Source organism: Adiantum capillus-veneris, chromosome 3, assembly GCF_014529385.1.
Source record: "Adiantum capillus-veneris isolate H3 chromosome 3, ASM1452938v2, whole genome shotgun sequence".
Lineage (NCBI taxonomy): Eukaryota > Viridiplantae > Streptophyta > Polypodiopsida > Polypodiales > Pteridaceae > Adiantum > Adiantum capillus-veneris.
Genome location: NC_140933.1, coordinates 147600904 through 147626069, shown reverse-complemented (window position 1 = coordinate 147626069; position 25166 = coordinate 147600904). Strand labels below are relative to the sequence as shown.

Below are 25166 nucleotides of genomic sequence, written 5' to 3'. Positions count from 1 at the left end.
GCGCTCATCGAAGTCATGGCCATTTATGTGTGTCTGTGGAAGCTCTTAAAAAAATGAAGTTGAAGACTAAAAAAATCTCTACCTTGACTTCACGAGCCCAAAAAGTTGAAAACTTCACTTACAAACTCCTCTAGCACCTAGTAGAGACTTCATTTCTAGCACCTAGTAGAAGCTTCCAACATCGTCCACCCAGTTAATACACGACCCAGTCCACTGACGCCAACGATGTTCAAGCCACCTTAGATTTCGAAACTCAACAAGTCTTGCACATTCTTTTGAAATCCTTAAATTCGTTCAGTCACCTTGTACATTCATAAAACTGAACTTCGTCAAAGACATTGACCAGGTGAAGCCTTTCCCGTGAAAGGCACCGGGACCATTCGGCAGCCTTTAAAAAACACTGAGAAAGATTTGTATGCCCATCTCTGTTCTCCTCTTAAGGCCTGTTTTAGCAGGCCAAAAGCATTTCAAAGCCAAGCATCATACAACAGATCCAAATACTTGAAGTTTGAGGAGATCAACTGGTCAACAAACTACATGAACTACGATCCAAACCCCATTGCAAACTGCAAGTGACTTTGTTTCCAGATATTAAAAGAACTTATCTTTCACAGTTGCACAAGCACCTACCTGACGATTGCATCATCCTCAGCACTAGCATACTCTACAACTCCCTTCGGCTCTCTCTCAGGTTCTTGATCCTTCTGATCTACTCCGAGAATATCGTCTTCGGCCATAAAATCTTCCTCCACCTCCTCTTCCTCCTCCTCCTGAGCTCTCCCTCCTCGTTGAGAGCCCTCACCACCCTCCACGTCATCCTCTTCTCTTTCAACCACTTCTGCCTCTGTCTTCGTCGCATTTCTGCGGTTAATCCACCTTTCAATTTCTGCTTCTACATTGGTCAAGTGCCACTCAGTCAGATCTTTCTGATATTTTGTGAGCTCTTCTCTTCGTTTTTCCTTCCACTCCAAGAAATCCTGTCATGCACACATTTATATACATCTTCAGTAAGCCCAAGAAAGAACAAGGGTTACCAACAAAGACTCTGGGTCTTTATGACGCATTAGGAAGACTTCCCAACCAAATTTTATACTATCCGATACTCTAACCTAGCTCACGAGGAAACATTTGTGCACATGGCCAAAGCAACTATGACTCAAGTCCTTGAACATGTTTGTCAATTCTGTTTTACATTACGCCTCATGCTAGGCAAAAAGAAAAGATGCTGGCTGCAAGCATTCAGTTCCATCCTGTACTTGAGATTGACCAGTGGAATTGGAGAAAACCTTTCTGCGAGAAGAATCGAGTCCAAAACCTTACCTTTTGTTGATCTTCAAGCAATTTTTCGAGTTCTTCTGTGTAGGTTGCAGGCATGTAATATACAGGTGGATCAGATGATGTCCTACAGGCAGACCAAGAAAAGCAACTTACCATCAGTCGGTTGAAAAGCTTTATGAAACATAGGCAGCCACCAGGGACAGGGTCCAATGTCAACTGCTCAAAAACTTATCTTTGCAGCTTATCAAATCTGTGAAACATGGGTGAAGCACTGGAGCCAAAAAAAATAACCTGGCAAGTTACAGACAAGCTTCTTAATCCAGGATCTCTATGGAGTGTCACACTTTAAAACCATCCCCATACACCAGCCACGCATAGAAACCAATTTGGACAAAACGTAACAGCATCACCGACAAACAATTAATGCGTGCTTGAGAAAGATTTCTAGCAAGTGAGCAGAACTTTCGGCATTTACCAGTAGTCAAAATTAATGGATGATGTCCAAGACAAACTTCGTCCGGATCACATAAAGATCTTGCCACAATTACTTAAATAGACATCAGATATGTAAGACTAACCTTAAAAATTTGGAGAGCTTGCTATGATGCTCTGTCCAGTGAATGAAGAGTAGCTCAAGCTGCTTCTCTTCCGCCTTAGCAGCAATTCTTGCTCGCAGTGACTGAAATTTTGGGGCAGTAAGTTAAAATCAAGACATTGGAGAGTAGATAATAAGCTAGATTTCTGTACAGTGAGTCACCAAATCCCTTCGACGTTTCTCAGCAAGTTCCTCGCGCTCTTGTCGCCGCAATCTTTCACTCTCCTCCAAAGCTTTTAACTCTGCCTGTAGAGCAGGATACATAACCAGCTTTCAAACAAACCTTCTGAAACAGCCCTTAAAACCTCAGCCATAAGGTCCCTTCATTGTAAAATCAAACGTTCCCATTCCATGAGACGGTTTGGAAAAGTTCTTCTATAAATTTTATCAGGAACATATAGCGAGATGATACCATCTATTTGTGATATCGCTCGCCTGTAGGCCAATCATAAAAGCTCAATCCGCCTATATTATTTAAGCAATATGAAGACGTGTGTGGATTCTAGAAAGATTCTACTCAATTAAGTCTGAAAACTGAAAACAGTTACGAGCCTCATATGACCTTTGACATTTAATTTGTGGATCTTTGCTGTTTTTTCGAAGCAAACTTCCACCTATGCCATGGGGCTCATTGATACACCTTTACCGAGAATACAAATACTGGCTCACAAGGTAAGGAAAGTGAAAGGTAAACTGATACACCCGGCATTGGATGCAGGAGGAGGACCTAGTAGATACTCCTCGGATTTTAGAGCTTTACCTTGAGGCTATTGGTCTAGCTTCGACTATTCCAAGAGTTACCGACGATCACCGGGTTGACTCTAGTGCAGTGTCGACTGCACAAGAGGGGAGTTATTCCGCTCTTTTGTTACAGATTACCGAGATGGATTAAAGTAGCTAATTCTTTTGAGATTTTAGGGGTACTTTGATGGGCTGGCAGTATTCTGTTGTATGACTTAATGAAAAGAAGTACTTTGAAATGGGAATTCCTTAACTGAATTTAATCCATGTGCTCTCCCATGTGTGTGATGCTTGAGTGCATGTTTGAAAGACAAAAATGACTGTAGCATTTCAGTCTTGTTCACCTGAGGGGTGATGCAGATATGATAGTAGCAAGATTTAGTCAATCCCGACAATCGCTAGAGATCGGTGAGATCCAGGTGTGATTGCTAAATACGTTACGATGATCATGATTCTCATCAAAGATCTCGACGGGGATAGTGATGTGAATGTCCGTTGATTGTCATCTTCGTACAAGTACTGGATATATGTTCAACTTAGAGTCAGTGTCTACTAAACTAGTATCTCGCTTATGTTGGTTTTGTAGGCGTAATCAAAAGCGATTACATTTCCTTTCAAGAGGGGGGTATGTCACAAAGTGAGGACATGGCATGGCCTATAGGATAGACTCCGAACAAAGAGGGGTCGAAGCCCTCTTGAGAGATACAGCGAAGTTGTATCAACTTGCAGAACCATTCCGAGAGGTCAAAAATGAAAGAACACCAACTTTTTTATAAGTTGTACTAACTTATGGGGTCATGTCCGGTAGGGCCAAGGGACAACTTTTATTGCAAGCGTGGAAAGGTTGATGACGTGGCAGTTGTACGAAACCCACGATTTCGCTGCTACATGGCAGACCGCAAACGCATTGCTTACGTGGCACCTGTATAGATTTCCGCAAAACGCGTTGGCTATGTTAGCGCCAGCTTTTGGGACCCAGATGCTTTTAAACTTGAAGCTTTTCATGTACACAGCTTTTGAAAGGCCCGCAGCCTATAAATAAAGTGCCAAGGGCTAAGTCTCGGGCAGATATGCTCGGACATTGTCCTTTGTGAAGCATAAATAAAAAAGAAATACCGAAAGGGACGCGAGCGCCAGTCTTTGGGTCCAATCTCTCTGAACACAGCACTACATAGTTCTGTGTCGTCTCTCTCTCAATTTTGTTATGTTCTTTCAATTTTCTCTCTTGTGTTGTGGTAGATTCTCAACTTGGAGTGTCCAAGTCTATTACAGTGGTATGATGTATCAAAGCTTAGTCCAAGTCGGTTACACTCAAGGGCTCGATATGTGTCTTGGTAAACACGACGGCCTAACTCCCTTCCTTGAACTCCTTGGTCTTCTTGCTCATTTGTTCACTGTCAAAAGAGGACAAGCTCTTCTTCTCTAAACTGCTTCCCATGCCTTCTAGACTATAATGGCGTTGGACTAATCACATTGAAAATAGCGGAATTAGGATGATTGCAGTGAGCATTTCTTTAAAAGAATTTATCATGAGCATAAGAAGAGTACTTGATTGGTGATAGCAAAATAACCATATTACCTAGTTAGCTTGGCATGAACAATACTTGTAAAAGAGAGAGAGAATTAGAGAAATTGACAGCAATTGAGGACCAGATTTACTAGGAGTCGGTCCCCCCTCCAAAAGGCTTTTTTATTATAGATTCTCCCATAAAGAGAGACTTAGTACAATACTTGCTTTGTGTTCCTTGAGACCTTGTTGGTGCAATGAAGATGCTAAGCTTCATGCACCAAGATTATGCCCGTAACTAGCTTGCAAAAACATTAGCTTGTCCCCGGCCTCAATCCCAAGACCTCAAACACCTTCAAAGGTGGAGAGAGCTAGCAGGGAGTGAGGGAAGGGAAGAGGAAGAAGAAGTAGCATACAAGAAAGAAAGTCTTCTCACTTGTCAAAGCATAGCATAGCATAGCATAACATAGTAACGGAGATGAAGAAGATGGCAAGCATTGCTTCGAAGCATAGCTCTTGGATAGATTTGCATTCCATAGCCAAGAGGTGTTGGTGTAGGCTCTCAACCTCTAAAGCTTAGAGAAGGAGATGGAGTTCTAGCTCAACACAATGAGAGAGTGTGTGAGTGAGGAAGTATGCACAAAAATGAGTCCCCTCCTTACCTAGGTCGACCCCTCTCTCTTTGTCTACTGATGCTTGATCCCTATTGGCTCTTGCCAAGCTTGGCCAATCACAGGCCATGGTCATTTCAAGCAATAGGGGTAGCATTTGGACACGTGTCCTTTCCTCTTTGAGAGAGAGGGCTTGAATAATGCTTGGATAATTGGTTAATTAAACTTAATTCTCATTGGACCCCTTAAAACTTTGAAGCCAATCCAATAGGCTTTAGGCACACTATGAGGGCAACATGGATAGGTGCTTGACATGTGTCCTTATTGCCTCTTGTGGAAAGGGCTTGCCTTGAATGTGTGTGTGTGTGTGTGTGTGTGTGTGTGTGTGTGTGTGTGTGTGCGTGTGTTTGTTCTCTCTCATGCCCCTACCTTTAGGGCTCGCCCCCTCCTTAGTAGGGATCATGGTTGACTTGCACACCACAAGCACCTTGGCCTTCAAGCATGACAAGCACCTTAGTCATCAAGCATGACAAGCACCTTGGTCATCAAGCACAGCAAGCACCTCAAGCACCTTAGTCAACTCAAGCACGACAAGCACCTAAAGCACCTTAGTCATCTCAAGACGACAAGCACCTCAAGCACCTTAGTCATCTCAGGCACAACAAGCACCTCAAGCACATGCCTAGCTTACCCTAAGGTCTAAGGACTTTTTAACACTAACCTTTGAAGGTCTTTGATGAAGCTAACCCTAAGGTTTTTTAAGCTCCATTATTTACACATTGTTCTTCAGTAAACCATCTCCTTTTAAGCCCTTGTCAAGATGTAACCATCTCTCATTTTGGCCCTGTGCTGAGCTAGGACTGAAAACACATTTCTATGTTCTAGCTCTTGTAGCCCTTTTTCCTTCCCATATTAAATGATCAATTTAACATGAGAAAATCATTTGATAAAGCTAGATATTAGATTTTATGACTTTTTCAAAAATCTGCATTTCTTGCTTTTCTTGCTTTTTCTCATCCTCTCTAAACTAGAAGAAAAATTGTCGGAACTCCTCTGAAGATGAAGAAAAATCTAGGTCATCCTCAAAATGAACACGCTATTTGGATCTGCTTGCCACCAACTTTCGACCTCAATAAGCGAGAAAACCCACCGATTTCTTCCTCTTTCGAGAGTGCCACCTGGACATGCTTCATCAACTTCCAGAGACAGTTTTCCCCTTCTTCCTAGATACGAGTGTCTAGAATCCTAGGAGGGCAATTTTGAGCCTATTCGCAGGACCTACATGTCTGGACAAGTCCATCGTTTTCCAGTTTTGAAACCAAATCGTTTGTATACGTGTTTTGACAGATATTGTTACACTATAGTGGGCATATGGCATGATGAGTATGTAGTTCTAGGTTAGAGGAATCCAACGAGCTATTACCTGCATCGATCGAATTCTCGAGTGGACAGATGTATGACAATTTCACCCAAGCTGAACCCCTTGGCCTAACGTTTTAATAAATCATTTTAATGATTTCTTTGTTGAGTGTGGTGGACGGATAGCCCTACCTAAACCTACATAAATTCAGAAGGCCTGTTTCTCATCTACAAATAGGGACGGCAATTCCATCGTATTGCGGTAGCGCTAGCAAGGAGACGGAGAGCTCAATGTTTTGGACTCCAAAACGGCCTAGCGTTTTCAGCCTTGCAGCATTTCTGGATTTCAGCCCTATCACTTGCCGATTTCAACCATACCAACCAGCGTTTTTGGTTTTCAGGCTTAGTGTTGCAACAACAGCAGGAGATCAGTCAAGCGTTTTGAGTTTTCAGCCCATCTTCCCGCAACGGAACGGCTCGAAAATTGTCCTCGCGATTGCCCATTGCGGTCCGGTACTTTGGTAGCCCATCAAGTGTCACGAGGTTGTGGCAACCACTAACCATAGTTCTTACCCTTGATTTTTCTTTTATTTTTAGGACCCTCTTTTTGAAGTCACAAACGGCTGGACATCGTGTGGCCAATGTGAAACGATCGAAAGCCGAGAGTTTTACCCGCAATCGGGAAAGGCACGTCGCCACGAGATGGTCCGCCCAGTCGGCACTAGAATCCGAGCAGTGAAAGTGTGTCTAGGCTCAATTCAAAGTCATTTAGACCCTTGCTACACGTTATAAGTCGGTGGGTACTAGGAAATTAACTCATCTCAAGAGGGGGCACCCAAATTGAGAGAGCAGGCTAATTTTTGTTCATTAAGTGAACACAAGTGTGTGTGAGTAGTGGGTGTAGGTGATCACAGCTTTAATGGAAAGCTTGCCTTCTCCCTTGTCTTATGGAGCACGATGATTCCGCTCTCGCGCACCCTTTGAATACAAAATCGTAATGCCCAACTCGAGGGCTTTCCATCTGTATGTACAATAGTGTGGGTTCATGCGTGTATGCCGAGGCAAGAGCCTCTTGTCCGGGTACTGGACTAGCTGGCAGGTGAATTTGGAGAGATTTCATGCAAGAAATCTCGTCCGATTCAAAGGGCAAGTAGCCCTTTAGGTGCGGGAAAACGAGGGCTTCCTACAGATGCAACCGGCACGCGAAACAGAGCCCAAAACAGTAAAATACAGCCTGCTGTGTATTTTTGCAGGTTTAGGGTTTTGACCCTAATTGATCCTTGATACCCCCGGGAGCTTTGGGGAAGTGTTGGGATCACTGTACAAGTGATCTGGTGCATTTTCAGGGCAAAAAACAGAGAATTCAGCGTGCTGCAGATTCTCGCCAGGTTTGGGAAAGTGTCCGTATGCGCTGGGAAAGTCACCTTTGGCATGGGGATTTTGTCTGCGAAGCCTCCTATTGCAGTTATGCTGCCGAAATCGGGCTAGAGTAGGCCATTTTCAGCCCAGTAAAAGCGGGACAGATCCTAGGAACTTGCAAGTTTTTGAAAGCGCGAAACAAAGGGTACCGGTAGGTGCGCGTGGCGATGTAGTGAAAGATTCGGGCAAGAAGCAGGAGGCACATTGCAACAGAGAAGAAGCGCTAGGGATCGAAAGCACAGAGACACACACAGAGAGAGAGAGAGAGAGAGAGAGAGAGAGAGAGAGAGAGAGAGTACGATTTGGGGAAAACTCAATTAGTGAGTTTTTTGGGCTTTCCCACTTTTATTATAAGTGACTTTAAATATTGTGTCCAGGTTCAATGTTCAAAGTATAAAAATGTACAATAAGAGGTCATTTAGGGCCTTTAACCCAACAACATCCCACTTAAATGCATAAATGACACCTTTAAGTTAACCAACTCCCACCAGCTGTATGCAATGCTCATGTTGAGCCTTAGCCAGACTCTAGGTGAGAACATCTGCAGGGTTATCTTGTGTATGGATCTTAGTCAAGGTGACTAGACCATCCTCCAATACCTGACATATAAAGTGGTACCGCACATATATGTGTTTGGTACGCGCATGAAACATGGCATTTTTGGCTAAGTAGACAGCACTCTGGCTATCACAACCTAACATGGGTGTATGAGCAAGCATGCCAAGTCCTTTTGCAAGTCTGCCCAACCAAATGGCTTCCTTTGAAGCCTCTGTGACTAAAATGTAATCAGCCTCAGAAGCACTCAACGCCACAATTTTCTGCAATCTAGAACACCAAGAGACTACACCACCAACAATAGCAAATACATATCCACTGGTATATTTCTCGGTATCCATGTCACCTACGATGTCTGCATCACAATACCCCTGCAACTTTAAGTCACTTTAGCCATAACAAATACACTTTGATTGTGTACCTTTCAAATATCTCAAAATGCATTTGACACCTTCCCAGTGCGCTTTGCCAAGATTCGACATGTATCGACTAACAACTCCCACTGCATAAGCAATGTCGGGACAAGTGGCAACCATAGCACACATAAGAGAACCACAAGTTGATGCATAAGGGATTTCCTTCATTGCTTGCAATGCCACCTCATCCTTTGGGCAATCTACCTTGCTAAGCTTAGTGTATGGAGGTAAAGGTACTCCCTGTCAAGTACTTTTGCAATGTACCTTTCTTGAGATAAAAACAAAAATTCAGCTTTCTATCTCTTTTCATACGCATGCCCAAAATATGCTCTGCATTACCCAAATCCTTCATAGCAAATGCTGAATTTAGATTACGTTTCAGAGCACCAAGACTAGTCTTTATGTTTCTCGGCAAGTAGCATGTCATTAACATAGAGAACAACCATGATGGAACTACCATCTTCATCCCTTTTCATATACAAACAATGATCTGCATGGCTGCATTTAAAGCCTTGAGACAACATAAAAGTATCAAACTTCTAATACCACTATCGTGATGATTGTCTCAAACCATACAGAGCCCTTTTCAGTTTGCATACAAGTTCCTCACGTGTAGGAACTACAAAACCCTCAAGTTGTTTCATGTATATGTCCTCTTCAATGTCACCATGCAAAAACGCTATCTTTACATCCATTTGATTCAATTCCAAATCAAGCACCGCAATGAGAGCGAGCAAAAAGGACACGTAAAGTTGTAAGCTTTACAACGGGAGAAAAGATTTCTTGAAAATCAATTCCTTCTTTTTATGCATATCCTTTTGCAACCAACCTTGCCTTGTACTTAGGTTTTTCATCCACGATCTTAATCTTGTCCACCTATTTGTTAGGAAGAGCCTTTCTCCCTTTAGGCAATGGCACAAGATCCCAAGTATCATTTGCATACAAGGATTTCATTTCCTCTTGCATTGCAAGCTCCCACTTACTGCTTGACTTACATGATTTGGCCTCTTTATATGGACGAGGTTCACCCTCATCTATCAACATTACATGATCCAAAGAGGGGTTAAATCTCTGATGTTGCTAAATTGGCTTGATCTGACAGGAAAATAATTCTATATGAATTATTGGATTTATAAGTGAGAGGGTTTTCTCGCTTGGAACACCAAGGAAAAATAATTCTAAATGAATTGTTTGGAATTTTCAGTGAGGGTTTTTCTCACTGGAGACATCCGAGTACAGAGCATCTCTAGTGCGTCATTCAAAGTAATGACAGGAGCACTGTGAAAGGGAATATCTATAAGGCCACCAGGAACGGGTACTTCTGATGCGTCACAACAGATGGGTGACAAGGAGCATCAGTAAAGAAGTATCCGACCATCCGAGAACGGACATCTCTGATGCGTCATAGGATGGGTGACATAGAGCATCGTGAAGGGGATTGTACCGTAAGTTCAGTAGGAAAGGACTAGGTGATGGGTATTTCTGATGCGTCACAAGGTGGGTGACGGGTGCATCGGAAAGGGGATATCCATAGTCGAGAGGAAATCCGAAGTGGAAAGAGGAATACGCATAAAGACGCAAGCACAAGAATAAAGATGGGTTCTGAGAAGCTTTTCTTAAAAAGCGGAATATTTTAACAAGTTTTCCGGGAATAGCAGATGCTTTCCCGCGAGGAATCTATGTTTGCATTGCATTCGTGCATGTGGTTGCATCTAGGGACGCCTGGGAAGTGTTGTGAAAAGCATTGTTTTAAACTTATAAGGTCTTATTGAGTTTTTGGGCAGGTTCAGACCAATTTTAAAATATGCCGACCGTCCACTTAATAAGTGGGCAGCCACTTAGAAAATAAAGCAACAAAACCAACCAGCGAATTCTCTCTCCCTATTTCGGATAGAGCAGCGCGGGGGGAAAAAAAAAACCAGCCGCGATCTCTACGCGAGCAGCTATTCGTGCCGTGGCCAAGGAGCTATAAAAGCACCACATGCCCTCACTGAAAGAGGAGTTACCAACGTCAGCAAGAGAAGCCTCTAAGGCCAGATAACGCAAGAGATCGCGAGACTACGAAGCACGGAAGTCGCTTTTCCCGCGCAAGAGCGACAGGTATCTATTGTGGATTCGCCATACGAATTGTTGTCGCGTATTTGCTGAGAGCTCGTCTCTCGGATTTCCCTTACGGGAAGGAACGACCATCGAGCCAGGGAGTGTTAGAACGGAGGGGTTTTCTCTGGTTCTTGTGCTTGTAAAAAGATTCTCCCTAGTAAAGAATTCTCTTTAAGGGGAGGGACCAACCCATCTTCTAGTCCCCAGTACTGTGTCGATCTTCTCTCTCTCTCTCTCTCTCTCTCTCTCTCTCTCTCTCTCTCTCTCTCTCTCTCTCTCTCTCTCTATTTATTTCTCTCTATATCCTTTGGCTTCAGTATTAAGTGATAAATCCTATTTATCCGAATGTATTTTATATTGTTATGCGCTTCCATTTGTGACAGTGGTATCAGAGCATGGTCTCCTCTCTTTCTCTGTAAAGGAGGACGACTCTAAGAAGATACGGGAAGAAGCCATGACAAGCCAAGAGAGAAGTAAGCACGCGGAAACCTAAGTCTTGCAGGAAAAAGCTCGCAGAGTTGGAAAAAAAAATTTCCTCTCTGCAAGAAGTCGACACAAGACTTGGAAGGCAAGAAGAGCATGATGCTCAAGAACCTAGAGAATCCAAGGAGCGGAATGCTCGAAATCCTTCAGAATCCAGAAAATATCCATGAACATCAATCCATAACCATAGCCAAGAAATCCCGTCATTTCGAGAAGGATATGAAGAAGGTCTTTAGACCTCAGAACACTCCGGTCAAGTTTGATACTTTTGACGGAAGGGAAGATGTCCCAAAAGCTACCACTATCATTTGACAGTATGAAGTTGCCTTTGCAAACGGCAATTTCTGAGAAGCGTCAAAGGTGAGACATGTGACCAAACACCTCAAGGGGATTGCAAGTACTTGGTGGTATACCAAGGCTCTGCAAGGAACTTACAACAAGACTTGGATTCAATTCAAGGCTGAATTTTCCGACAATTTTTTTTCCTCTATGCTTTGAGGAAGGCATCCAAGAAGATTGGGATCGGTTTGCCCAATAGGAACACGAGTGAGTCAAAGCAAGTAGTGGTTCACTCTTGCCAAGATAGCTCCACTCTCGACCCTCTCTAAGGGAGGAAAGATGAAGAAATTTAACCAAGGACTTTTGCCCGAATTTTGTAAACACATCTGCAAGATACTTTGCATTAGATGGTGGAGTCAGCAATAAAAGCTGAAAGTGTACACCTTACTGTACATAAAATACAATCCCCGCAGTGGGAGAAGAACCATTGAGCACAGAAACAACGAATTTTGTTACCTCTCCTCGAAGGATACATTGCTACCCGGAGAAAGTTAGGAGTAAGGGAATTCAATCTAACTCCTGAGTTTTAAGTGAGAGGGCAGGTCTTTGATCAAAGTTAAATCTTTGAGGAACTCATAAAATGCGTATTGCTTTTATGCACGAGATATGCATGTGTCTAGCCAGGACAATCACTTTCGAGTATTTATGAGAGTAGGATCAATTTGAAACAATGTTTTTTGAGATGAATTGGTTTGCTCAACCATCCGAAGGTCAACTATTGATCTCGTATCCGGTAGTTCACCAACAAATTACCTGCTATTGCGGGTAGGACGGCAAAAAGGAAGGAACCATTCCGAGCTTTCAACCAAGAAAAGCTTTCACTAAGCTTATGAACCAACACCCCCTACCCAGTCAGGGAAGACATTGTAGTGCTTTTCGCACAAGTGAATGAACGCTCTCTTTACGAGGGAAGGAACAAGTGACGACTACGGCCTATGCTCGAGGAATCCCAGGATTGAAATCCTAGTTTATTTGATGAGCGGGTTTTGCTCTAAGATCGAGCCACGGGATCGTCAGGTTGAGCGTCTTCGCTCTAAGGATCTTACGAAGGGAAGGTAATTTCCCAGGTCCACCGAAACTTTAACACAGCTTAAGAATTATGTACACTTTTGAGTACATGGTGTCATGGATAACACACGAAGATGCAAACCTATGCCAAGGAACTAGATGAGAGTTTTTTATACTCCCTTGAGTGCCTTTTTTGCGCGCAAGGATATTCCGACACGAGATTCTCTATTTGAGATGTGTTCGGTAGAAGGATTTTTAGTTTCTATACGGAGAAGAGGTTTTCTGATGGTCGTTGATCATTGAGTACGCTATGTGCTTTTACCATTACAGTAGCAACTTTTGGTTGCGGTATATGTTTCTCCATGAGCAGGTCAAGTAGCATTTACACGCTACTGGAATAAATTCGAACTATTATGTTCGTAAGAATATAGTTTGCCAACCGTTTCAAAATGGTAAGAATTACATATGGGAGAACATCCCTAAGAATCAAAGAGGGTTCGCTCTATTGTGAACCGGGTTTGAATGTACGTCAAGAAAATGCTATGGCTAGAATCCTATCTGCCTGAGATTTTGCAAGGCATCATTGATGCTCGCAAGGTGAATCATTTTTTATGATTTTGTAAGAAAGAGACGCTAATGGGCATTGGGAAAACACTGCGGGTGGTAATAACTCGCAGGAGGAAAAGATTGGAAGGAAGTGCCGCCGTGCACAAGGAATCTTCGGATTGGAACCGTCCGTCTACATTGAGCGACGGCCCAGAACAAGAACCTTCTTTAAGGTGATCACAAACTTTGTTTGTGAAAGAAAGACATCGAGCTTAATGCTCTATGACTTGGGCATTCCCTATGTGGACGGACATAGAGGTTTAATACCCTCTGGACTAACAGCACACGATTATGCGCAAGGACAGATACCTAGATTGATTTCTAGGAAGATTATTCTTCTCGAATTTGAGAAGACGAAATCAAGTTAACAAAGTCTCGGATAAGGAAACTTTGAATCAGAACAATTGGCCTACCCAAAGCAAAGGCTCCGGAATAAGAACTTGCTTTGGTAAGATCGCACACTTTGTCTGCCACAGGAAGATTCACATGAGCTTACTGCTCTCGACATGTCCTATGCGAGAGGACACGAGAGGTTTAATATCCTCAGGATTAATAGCGCAAGGTTATACGCAAGGGCAACGACCTATATTGATTTCTAGGAGGATTATTCTTCTCGGGATTGAAAAGGTGGAATTGAGTTAACAGATTCTCGGATGAGGAAACTTTCGATCTGTCAAAAAGACGTGAATGACGAGTTCTTACATGGCTCGTAAGTTTGATGATTGGTGAAGGATATCCTCATGGTACTAGAGGAAAGATATGAACCGGTAAGGTAAGTATTGAATTCTTGAATTTTTGTTTAATTTAATTTTTAGATTCTCTTTTGAGAAAGAACAAGCTCAACTCACCATTGAGCAAGATTTGGACTCTTTTCGGTTTCTCCCCGGTAGTTCAGTTGGATCTCTACAGTTGAGGACAACTGTTTATAAGTGAGAGGGATGTTGCTAAATTGGCTTGATCTGACAGGAAAATAATTCTATATGAATTATTGGATTTATAAGTGAGGGTTTTCTCGCTTGGAACACCAAGGAAAAATAATTCTAAATGAATTATTTTGAATTTTAAGTGAGAGGGTTTTTCTCACTGGAGATATCCGAGTACAGAGTATCCCTAGTGCGTCATTCAAAGTAATGACAGGAGCATTGTGAAAGAGAATATCTATAAGGCCACCAGGAACGGGTACTTCTGATGCATCACAACGGATGGGTGACAGGGAGCATCAGTAAAGAAGTATCCGACCATCCCGAAACGGACATCTCTGATGCGTCGTAGGATGGGTGACATAGAGCATCGTGAAGGGGATTGTACCGTAAGTTCGGTAGGAAAGGACTAGGTGATGGGTATTCCTGATGCGTCACAAGGTGGGCCGAAATAGGGAGAGAGAATTCGCTGGTTGGTTTTGTTGCTTTATTTTCTAAGTGTTTGCCCACTTATTAAGTGGACGGTCGGCATATTTTAAAATTGGTCTGAAGCTGCCCAAAAACTCAATAAAACCTTATAAGTTTAAAACAATGCTTTTCACAACACTTCCCAGGCGTCTCCGGATGCAACCACATGCACGAATGCAATGTAAACATAGATTCCTCGCAGGAAAGCGTATGGTCTTCCCGGAAAACTCATCAAAATATTCCGCTTTTCAAGAAAAGCTTCTCAGAACCCATCTTTATTATTGTGCTTGCGTCTTTATGCGTATTCCTCTTTCCAGTTCGGATTTCCTCTCGACTATGGATATCCCCTTTCCGATGCACCGGATAGAGCAGCGAGGAAACGGGGGGGGAAAAAAAAAACGACCGCGATCTCTACGCGAGCAGTAATTCGTGCCGTGGCCAAGGAGCTATAAAAGCACCACATGCCCTCACTAAAAGAGGAGTTACCAACGTCAGCAAGAGAAGACTCTGCCGTCAGATAACGCACGAGATCGCGAGACTACGAAGCACGGAAGTTGCTTTTCGCGCGCAAAAGCGACAGGTATCTATTGTAGATTCGCCATACGAATTGTTGTCGCGTGTTTACGTGTGTTTGCAGGTACTTCATCGCGAAGGAGAAGCGAGAAGGCTTCGGCCTAAGCTTGGGAATTCCGAAAACGGAATTCGGAAATTGTCTGCAGAGTCTCAACTCCGAGTACAGACAGAAAAAGGATTGAGAGCTCGTCTCTCGGATTTCCCTTATGGGAAGGAACGACCACTCGAGTCAGAGAGTATTAGAACGAAGGGGTTTTCTCCGGTTCTTGTGCTTGTAAAAAGATTCTCCCTAATAAAGAATTCTCCTTAAGGGGGGGGGATCAGCCCATCTTCTGGTCCCCAGTACTGTGTCGATCTTCTCTCTCTATATCCTTTGGCTTCAATATTAAATGATAAATCCTATTTATCCGAATGTATTTTATATTGTTATACGCTTCCGTTTGTGACATCTGCGGTTGCCTTCTTAGACCAGTTGACCTGCGTACCCAATGATCTATATTCTCAAGCAACGGTTCTACATCATAAGGCAACTCATATTCAGCTCTATCATGCTATTGAAAATCATTTTCAACCAATTCAGGTGGCTGTCCATCCTCATTAGGAGCATCACTATCATGTCCTACCTCTTCTGGCTCAAGGTTAACCGGCTGATTATCAATTTCAGCTTGTGGTAATGCATCATGAGGCTCTTTTTCAACATCAATGGGTGGCATGGAAGGCTGAAATCTAACTGTTTTCTTGTCAACGTCAAGTTTTGTAGCATTCTAAACTACATCTCTACTGCGAATTACCTTTCTAAATTGTGGTAACCACACTCTATAGCCCATTTCTCCTTCTTCCCCATAACCTAAGAAGACTCCCTTAATGGACTTCATATCAAGCTTTGTTCTAAGTCATACATGAACCAAAGCTTCGCAGCCAAATACTCTCAAATGATCATAAGAGGCAGGTTTGCCAGATCGAATCTCCTCTGGAATGTCATTTTTCAGGTACTATTAGGAGAGCGATTGCAAATGCGAGCTGCAGTTTTCAATGCCTCCCCCCAAAAATCTTGGGAAAGATTAGCGATGGACAACATGCAATGCACTCTCTCGCATAAAGTACGATTATACCTCTCAGCCACACCATTAGAAGACGGATTATAAGGGGCTGTCAACTCCCTTTCAATCCCATTTTCATCACAAAAACGCTGAAATTCAACAAATACATACTCTCCTCCATTATCAGATCTGAGACATTTAAGCTTAGTACTCTTTTGCGTAGTGACAAAAGCATGAACTTTCTTAAAAGCATCATAAGTCTCACTCTTACTTTTCAACAAATGCGCCCATCCTTTCCTAGTACAGTCATCAATGAATGTAAAAAAATACAATGCACCACCAAAAGACTTAACAGGCATAGTGTCATCAGAGTGAATAAGACCAAAAGGATTAGCTTTGAGAGAGACACCATAGTAATAAGAAGATTTCTTTTGCTTTCCATAAAGACAATCATTACAAAAATCCAAGTTTTAGCCTTTTACATCAACCCAGTTCAGAGAGGAAAGCACATCAATACCCCTTTGGCTCATATGGCCAAGTACTTCTCTTATGCCACAATTTTGTATGTAAAGAAACTTCAGCAACAGCAAGAAACTTGTCAGGCAAAGCTTTGCATCGAAGATAGTATAAAGTACCTCTATTAGACCCTTTTGCAACAAGCATAGAGCCCTTAAGCAACTTCCATGAAACCCCAACAAAGATGGTATTATAACCATGTGTATCTAACTGCCAACAGATAGCAAACTTTTCTTAATGCCTGGTACAAACCTGACATCATTCAACACAAGCTCTTGACTATTGTTAAGAGCTACCCATTCTCTCAATGTTGCAAGCAGAATTATCACCAAGGTATACCTTGCCAGAATTGCATGCAGCATATGTAGCAAAACACTCCAAAGATGGAGTCACATGGAAAGAGGCACAAGAATCTACTATCCAAGACAGAGATAGGCCATCACTAAAACTAAGCAATGCATCAATGACATCTTTCTTCGAGATAAGCATATCTTCTACATTAGCTATCACCAAATCTGAGGGGCATGAAGCCGCAACCAAGATTTGCTCAACGTTTGACAACTCCTCAATGACCACACAAGAGGATACATTTGCATTTTCAACATCCTAGGAGGAATCACCAGCTGATTTTTCCCCTTTCTTCTTCTTATTTTGCGTTTCCTTCTTCCTTTCCTGCTCTTTCTTGAAATACCTACAATCGTGACCCTTTCTGCCACATTGATAACAAGTTACATCCTTATCCTGTATCTTGCTCTTACTTCTATTTTGAGTCATGTTGCCCGCATCACGCTTGTGATTTCTACCTCTTGCAATGTAGGTAGAACTGCCACCTTCCCCACTAGACTTGCATCTAATCTCTTCATTGGGAATAGACCCTCTCTCACCGTCATACGTAAGGGTGGGACTGTTACTCAAGGAGACAACCAATGTTTTCCAAGTATCTCGCAATGTCATAAGCAAGAAAACAGCTTTTAGCTTATCATCGAATTGTTGAAGCCCACTGTCCTGCAACAGACTCAACACACCTGTAAAAGTACTCAAATGCTCAGAAGTTGACTTCGAGTCATCAAGCTGCATATTCACCAACTTTCGCATCAAATGCGCCTGGTTGACAGGCGTTGTGTTTTCATAATTGGACTTTAGCTTTTGCCATATTACATAAGCATAGTCCAGACGCTTGATGTCCGTCAAAATGTCATCATTGATAGCCATTTTGATGTAGGCCATAGCCTTCTTATTTAACCTGGCTCACTCTTCGTCAAACAAAACTGGTGGCTTATTCTATTCCAATGCATCTTCACAATCCTTTAAGAAAGGAATACCTTGCATGCGTTCTTGCCAAAGGTCGAAGCCTTGACCATCGAACCGTTTGATTTCCATCAAACTTTTAGTGTCAGTTGCGGAAGAGGAAGAAGCCATCTTAATTCAACCACGAGTGTGTATACAAGAGAGATGCAATATGCTGAAAATTTCAACAAATAGTAGCAAACACAAGACTTTGCATACAAAGAGCCACAATTTCTTTGATGAAACAGTCCAAATCTGAAATTTCAGCTGAAAGGTGCAATTTCAAGCACCAGTACTCAGTTTTTCACTCAATTTGTCGCGACACACATCAATACATGTCATCCCACAACTTTGGCACACCTGCGTATTGCTGTTTTGACCTGTAAATCACCTGTTTTGACAGTTTTGGTGACCCTCTTGACCCCCTAAGCAAGGGGCTTCGCGATGGAAGCGGAATTGATTGTGGGAGAGCAAATTTAACTTGATGTCCAACAGACTGCACAAGGCTGTTTTGAAACCCTAGGGCTTTGATACCAGTTAAAAGCGCGAAGCAGAGAGTACCGAAAGGTGTGCGTCGCGTTGTAGTACAGGATTGTTACAAGAAGCAGGAGGCACAGCGCAGCAAAGAAGAAGCGCTAGGGATCGAAAGCAGTGAGAGAGAGACAGAGAGCTCGTACGATTTGGGAAAAACTCAATTAGTGAGTTTTTGGGCTTTCCCACTTTTATTATGAGTGACTTTAAAAAATGTGTCAAGGTTCAAACCTGGACAAAGTGTAAAAATAGACAATAAGAGGTCATTTAGGGCCTTTAACCCAACAGTTTTCTCCCAAAGAATAAAGAAATACAAAAAAGAGCGCCATTTTTTGGGGCCTCCAGGGTGTCTTTGTCTACTTGGTAGCACTTGTCACAAGGCGGGCACCACGTGCCAATAGAAAAGAACAGATTAAACACACTTTTAGCACTTCATTACAATTGAAGAGAGAGAGAGAGAGAGAGAGAGAGAGACGACATGCGACACGGAATGGTGGAATTCCACCCCAGAGAGTATTGGCCAGAGTTATCGAGGAACGCGGCTTAGGGGCCTTGGAACGCCTAAACGGCATTTTGGTCGGCTAAAATTTTTTGGAACTCCTCGGAACGGACAGACGTTCCCGCTGGTAGTCTGTGACCGGAACAAACAAGCAGAAACGGGCCGGAACGGTTCCTACAGCCAAAAACGGGCAAAAATCAAATGGCTCTGTGAGGAAGCCAACGGCCAAAAACAATCTGCATGGTCTTTATATATTGCCCCCTCTTCCCCTATTCCTTCACAAATGCATCAAGGTCAAGACCCTCTCTCCTTTGCTCTCAACTCTCAAGCCATAGGGCCTCAAGACTCGAGCTCTCAACCTCTCTCTCTTGGGCTAACCCTCAAGGCTCAAGCTCTCTCTCTCTCTCTCTCTCTCAGTCTCAACTTTCAAGAGGTGAAGCCTCTCTCAAGCTCTCATGGAATCAAGCCTCTCTCTCTCAAGCCCTCTCTCGCTCTCTCGCTCTCTCTCTCTCTCTCTCTCTCTCTCTCTCAAAGATCAAGCTCTCTCACTTTCACGGATAATCCATGGCCTCTTCTTATCGTACAACCCCCCTCTATTCATGCGGGCAACACTCAAAAGGCGAAGGAATGGTCGTGGTGGCATGAAGTGACCTTGGAGGGCACCTTGTCGATGGCGGGAGGTTCTCGTGCATGGGCATGCAAGCTATGCTCTTACATGTGGAAAGGGTGGCATGACAAAGTGAGGGCACACTTTCTTCGAGTGCCGGGACATGAGGTGAAATTTTAGCATTGTCGCGGACTAACAAAAGAAAATAGAAAGAGAAAAAAATGTGTGCGCAGTAATAACATCGGCAATTGATGCGATAGTGGTTTAACAACAATATACACGATAATAGAAGAGGAAATATACCCGCAACTATTATCACGTACATTGCCACTACTGTTACCGCGGCTATTACCGCTACACACCTATTCAAAAATAAAGGTGCTCATTTGGGCCAAATGTGCACCTTTATTTTTTACTTGCATAAAACATATGAAACATCACAACGTAGCCATCGAGAAGAGAAAGAAGCTTGAAGAAAAGGATCGACAATTCAACCATAAAGCCAAGCCCGCACGCAACGGTATCGACCCAAAGACCCTCATTTTCCCTTCTTCCTCTCTATCCGGTTTAGGTGTCAATGGATCTTCATCGGGTCCGATTCGTCGCCAAAGGACCCTTGCCACCTCTTGGGACCCAAAGAAGAAGGAAGAGGTGGATGCGGCCGTGGACCGATTCTTCTATCACGACCATATCCCACTTCTCGCGGCGAGGTATGTTTTATGATTTATCAATCTTCTCTCTCATTTCTTCCGTTATCATCGTTCCCGCCTTGTTGATACTAACCTCTTCTATGTTTGATCGAAATAGGTCAGAGTATTGGGAAGTTATGGTGCAACGTATAGGAGAGTATGGCATAGGCTTTGTGCCGCCATCTTTAGAGGCTCTCTGAACCACTTTGCTCGATCGAGAGAAGGCTATCGTGGAGCAAGCAACACTCAATATTCAACGTCTTTGGGCTAAACATGGGGTTTCCCTCATTGCCAACAGATGGAGCGATACAAGTAAGAGATCTATCCATGGTCTCGTCGCATACTCGAGTGGAGAGATGTACTTTGTGCACTCTCATGATGCCACCGAGAGTGGCAAGTCCACCAATGTCCGCTCTGCAAAGTGGTCAGCGGCCATAGAAAGAATCAGTGAGCAACACGTGGTGGCTTTTGTCACAGATGGAGAGGCATCAAACAAGGCAGCAACAGCTATTATAAAGGGACATTGTCCGCATGTGACAGTGTGCTTTTGCATGATGACACACTCCTTGAACAACCTTCTAAAAGACATCGGCAAGCTAGACTAGATCGCTCCAATCATTGCTGATGCAATGAAGATTGTTACTTTCATCAACAATCACAACTTGGTTCGGAGTGAGTACCTCAAGAGGTCGGGCGGGAAAGTGTTTCTAAAGTATTCAGACACCCGCTTCGCATTCAACTTTTTTCTTGTGCGCAGCCTGTCTGAATGTCAAAATGCGGTCCGACATGTCTTCATCAGTGATGAGTTCACCACCTCCCCCTTTGTAAAGACAGTTGCAGGGATTTTGTGCAAGGATAAGGCAGAGTATCTTGAATTCTTAAAAGAGCTCAAGAGTCTAGACGCACAGGTAAAACCGATAGTTCATTTGCTTCGAGTTGTGGATAGCATGGATCCTTGCATTGGCAAGATTTATGAGGCAATGGACCGCATGATCGAGCAGATTGCACAACTTGAGCCGAAAGTAGAGAGATATGAGGAGATCCATGCACTTTGCAGCTCGAGGTGGAATTCATATGCCTCTCCTTTGCACGGGGCAGCATACATGGTGGATTAAGAGTTCCAAGGTGCAGGGCAGGAGACACATAGAGAAGTCATGAACCAATTTCCAGAGATCTTAAACAAGATGGTTCTAGACAAAGTGTCACAAACCCCGATGACGTGGCTGCTTGCTGCTGCCCACTAGACCCACACACACATCCTCTCCTTGCATGGATTGCAGGTTGACCAACACCGGAAATAAGGCTAAATGCTAACGTGGCTGGAATTTTTGAAAACTACACGAAATGTTGACGTGACAAAAGTTTCGTACAGTTGCTGACGTGGCAACCCGCAAATCGCGATGGAATTTTCGACACCTTTTAACAGCTTTTTGGCTTTTGCTTTTATTCAATGCCACAGAGAGAGAGAGAGAGAGAGAGAGAGAGAGAGAAGCTCTTGCTTTTATTTTATAGAAGCATAAGAGAAAAAGAGAGAAACAGCCTCTACTTTATTTTATGAGGGCTTTTAAATATACCTAAGCTTTTGATTTTCAGCTTTTGGGGCTCTACTTTTAGCATCCCTTGTAATCTTTAAATATGCAGGCAGGGCCTCATAACTCAGAGCATCTGGACGCAGAGTCTGAGTGTGAGCGCTTGCCCGCACTATTGTACTTTGCACACAGCAAGCAAAGATGAGTCGACTCCCTCTGCATCCGGAGATGCGGGAAGAGATCACAACAAAGATTCAAGTAAGAAGTATGCCCTAAAAAGGAACAGAAAGAACAGAACGACAAGGACGACGAAAGACCTGAGAGTTCGAGAGCAGCTGAGGAACGTGGCATATATATATATATATATATGTATATGTATATATATATGTATATATATGTATATATATATATATGTATATATATATATGTATATATATATATGTATATATATGTATATATATATATATATATATGTGTGTGTGTATATGTATATATATGTATATGTATGTGTATATGTGTATGTATATATGTATGTGTATGTGTATGTGTGTATATATATATATATATATATATATATATATATATATATATATGTATGTATGTATGTATGTATGTATGTATGTATGTATATGTATGTATATATGTATGTATATATGTATGTGTATGTGTATGTGTGTGTATATATATATGTATATGTATGTATATATGTATGTGTGTGTGTATATATATATAGTATATGTATGTATATATGTATGTGTATGTATATATATATATATATATATATATGTATATGTATGTATATATGTATGTGTATGTGTATGTGTGTGTATATATATATGTATATGTATGTGTGTGTATATATATATAGTAACATAAATTAGTCCTATTGTACGTACATACATTACATGGCACACAATTGATTATCAAAGTGACCGAATCATTTACTAGAACTACTAATGTTCAAGAAGAAAAGCATGTGCATCCAGCTTATGAGGTCAAAGTAATGAAGCTTCAAGCAAGCCTTATATAAGGCACAAAAGCCAGAAAAGCAATACAATGAACCTGTTAGTTAGACTGTAGATGGTCTGGGGCCGACTGTATTTTCTATTTGAAATAGTCTAGATTGGATGTCGGTAAACATTGAAAAATGCTTGCATAAAAATGCAATACCTTATACATCTTCGGTTCTATGCAAGAATGGTATCATGCCTACATTATGCATTGTTTGAATATAACTCAATAGAAATAATCAAGTCAATTTTTTGACCATTTGAAGCACTCTCAACGAAGCACTCAGTAAGTGCTACAAATTAAGCGTTGAAGAACAAGAGTTCGCTTTGACTGGTTGGAAATGGCGTTACCCTTTTCAAAGAATCAGATCGCCTAGTGAAAGCATCTGAAGAGGAAAGTTGCACATCTTCTGCCACAAATTTCTGATTTCTCAAAAAGCAAAAAGAAGATGGATCAGTCCCCAAGATTACGTAAAATATGTTAACTTTCATTTAGTGTCACAGAACCTGAAGAGTCCCCAACAATGCCCCAAACATTCTTCGATTCCTCTTGGCCATACTTGGATTCTCCTCTTTAGTCAGCACTCTTGGTGCAGGTTCAACAGATTGGTCAAGATCCTGCCAAGACGCAATTACTTATTGCAAGACCAAATCAACCATATACAACAAGGTAGGTAAAACAACGAACACAAGTCTCTACGGAAAATAACTAGTAAACAAGGCAACAACTCTAATGAACAATGGCAAGGAGTTATTTCAAAGAGATGTCCGAGCAAGCACAAATCACTGTTTGGGGCTAACAATAAAGATGGGAAAAAACTGGAGCCATAAAAAATTTGATACTTCCTTTGTTATATAGAGAAAACATTCCTTTGTTATATAGAGAAAACAAAACAGCTAGTTACGCTTTGTTGAATAGAAAAAACCACGAACTACAAGAGGTATGCTGGGACATATACTACGAAGACGAAACAAGCACAAAGCCTCCATCGCAGTACAAACAGGCATAGAAAATTAAGCATTGTCTTTGAAGAATTAAAGCAATAAAGGGACTGCAATAAGCGTGTGGGTCAAGCTAATTTTGAGACAAGTAATCAGCCACTTCCAGACAAAAACCTTCACTTGAATGATGCACCTTGAAACCCCTTCTGTAGTCTCTGCGGGCTAGAAATGGAAACCGAGAGCCTGATCTCCTCTCAACTTCATTCTCATCCATGTCCATTTGAACCACTTCTGGACCTGGAAAATCCCCATCTTTTGTTTCTACGGTAGCATTTGCAGACTCTTCATTAAGAGCCTCTGAGCCAGCTTCCTCGGGCTTCTCGTCATTCACCTGAAATAGATCATAAGAGTGTCTCCTCTATAAGATTTAGAAATGCAGTAGGACCAAGAGGTGGAAAAAACAACAAAAAAGGCCACCACACCTTGACTACTGTGGAAGAAATTCTCTTTTTTGGTGGTGGCTGGTCTTCTGATGAAATTTCCTCTGGCTGCTTACAGAAGAAAAACTAGTATGATGAGACACCAAAGCCAAACAAGCTACTTGGTTTCCAGCAAGTTGAGCTAACAGACGCTGCATCTTAACTCATTAAAAACTTTACTACTTGTGCTCTCCTAAAGACATGGCAATTTTATGTGTTGTGACGCCTGACAATCTGCTGTGCAAAAACACTTGAGACACAACAATACCATGTCTAAGCATGACCATATGCCATGAATGTGGGCTCACCCTGCGTATGACACCTCGTTGCACAGCTAATGGCCTTGTTCCACCCATAGCTGCATTCCGACCGTACGGCATCCCTCTCCTAAGTCCTCTTGGATCCCTCAGCCTCTCGGTAATCTTGAAAGAAAGAACAGAAATCAAGGACCATGAGAATCGCATACGAAACATAATTGCTATTTTCATACATTGCAACCAAGGACTGTCTTTCAAGTTCCATGTCTTTGATGCCATAGCAATCATCCCAAGACAGAAAATGTTTCAGACAATTCCAAACGCAAGGGAAAAAGCAAGATGGCTCTCTCTCTCTCTCTCTCTCTCTCTCTCTCTCTGTGAGGGTGTGTGCGTGTCGGCGCGCGTCTGACACACCTCTCGCTTCCTGCGGTAGAGCTCGTCGATCTCCTGTTGCAGCTGCTCTGCGCTCTTCTCTGTCGCCGCCATCCCGCTCTCAATTCTGACTCAGCTTTGTTTCGGCGGAATAGTGAGGGTTAGTCTAAAAACTTATTTCGGGGACTTTAGCCATGGCTCATGCTTATATACATTTTAGATTTTTTGAAAGTAACTTGGTGAACGAGTCTTGCTTGGGCCTTGTCATAGTAGCTAATGTGAAAACTGGTGTGAATATCTAACTAGTCTTGCTTAGTTGGCCTTGTCATGAAACATACTTTTCTGTGTGGAAATTGTTAAGGGAATACTCTTATTTTTTTGTGTGCAAAGCACTAGTGCAATATATACATCAAGATAAGAGCACTCACCT

At 42.4% G+C, this 25166-nt stretch overlaps 1 protein-coding gene across 2 annotated transcripts; it reads right to left on the bottom strand.

The window, feature by feature from the left end:
- Window positions 1–226: 226 nt before the first annotated feature.
- LOC147461892 (protein-protein interaction regulator family protein) lies at window positions 227–24914 on the bottom strand. 2 transcript variants are annotated; one of them, XM_086509358.1, is made up of 11 exons: window positions 24779–24914; window positions 24416–24529; window positions 24111–24176; window positions 23822–24019; window positions 23194–23304; window positions 23038–23109; window positions 2036–2119; window positions 1857–1957; window positions 1321–1402; window positions 631–977; window positions 227–443 (listed from the first exon to the last, which is right to left on the bottom strand). In XM_086509358.1, the coding sequence occupies exons 1-11, from the start codon at window positions 24848–24850 to the stop codon at window positions 437–439; spliced, it is 1254 nt and encodes a 417-aa protein (XP_086365484.1). In that variant the 5' UTR covers window positions 24851–24914; the 3' UTR covers window positions 227–436. The 2 variants fall into 2 exon arrangements, with proteins under 2 accessions (XP_086365484.1, XP_086365485.1); XM_086509359.1 differs by having other exon boundaries at window positions 227–977.
- Window positions 24915–25166: the final 252 nt, after the last annotated feature.

Excerpts from the sequence above, each read along its gene's own strand:
- LOC147461892 (XM_086509358.1), bottom strand. The coding sequence starts at position 24,850 with ATGGCGGCGACAGAGAAGAGCGCAGAGCAGCTGCAACAGGAGATCGAC. Across the intron at positions 24,530-24,778 it reads TCTACCGCAGGAAGCGAGAG|ATTACCGAGAGGCTGAGGGA; the intron begins GTGTGTCAGACG and ends CTTTCTTTCAAG. Across the intron at positions 1,958-2,035 it reads AGAAACGTCGAAGGGATTTG|TCACTGCGAGCAAGAATTGC; the intron begins GTGACTCACTGT and ends CCAAAATTTCAG.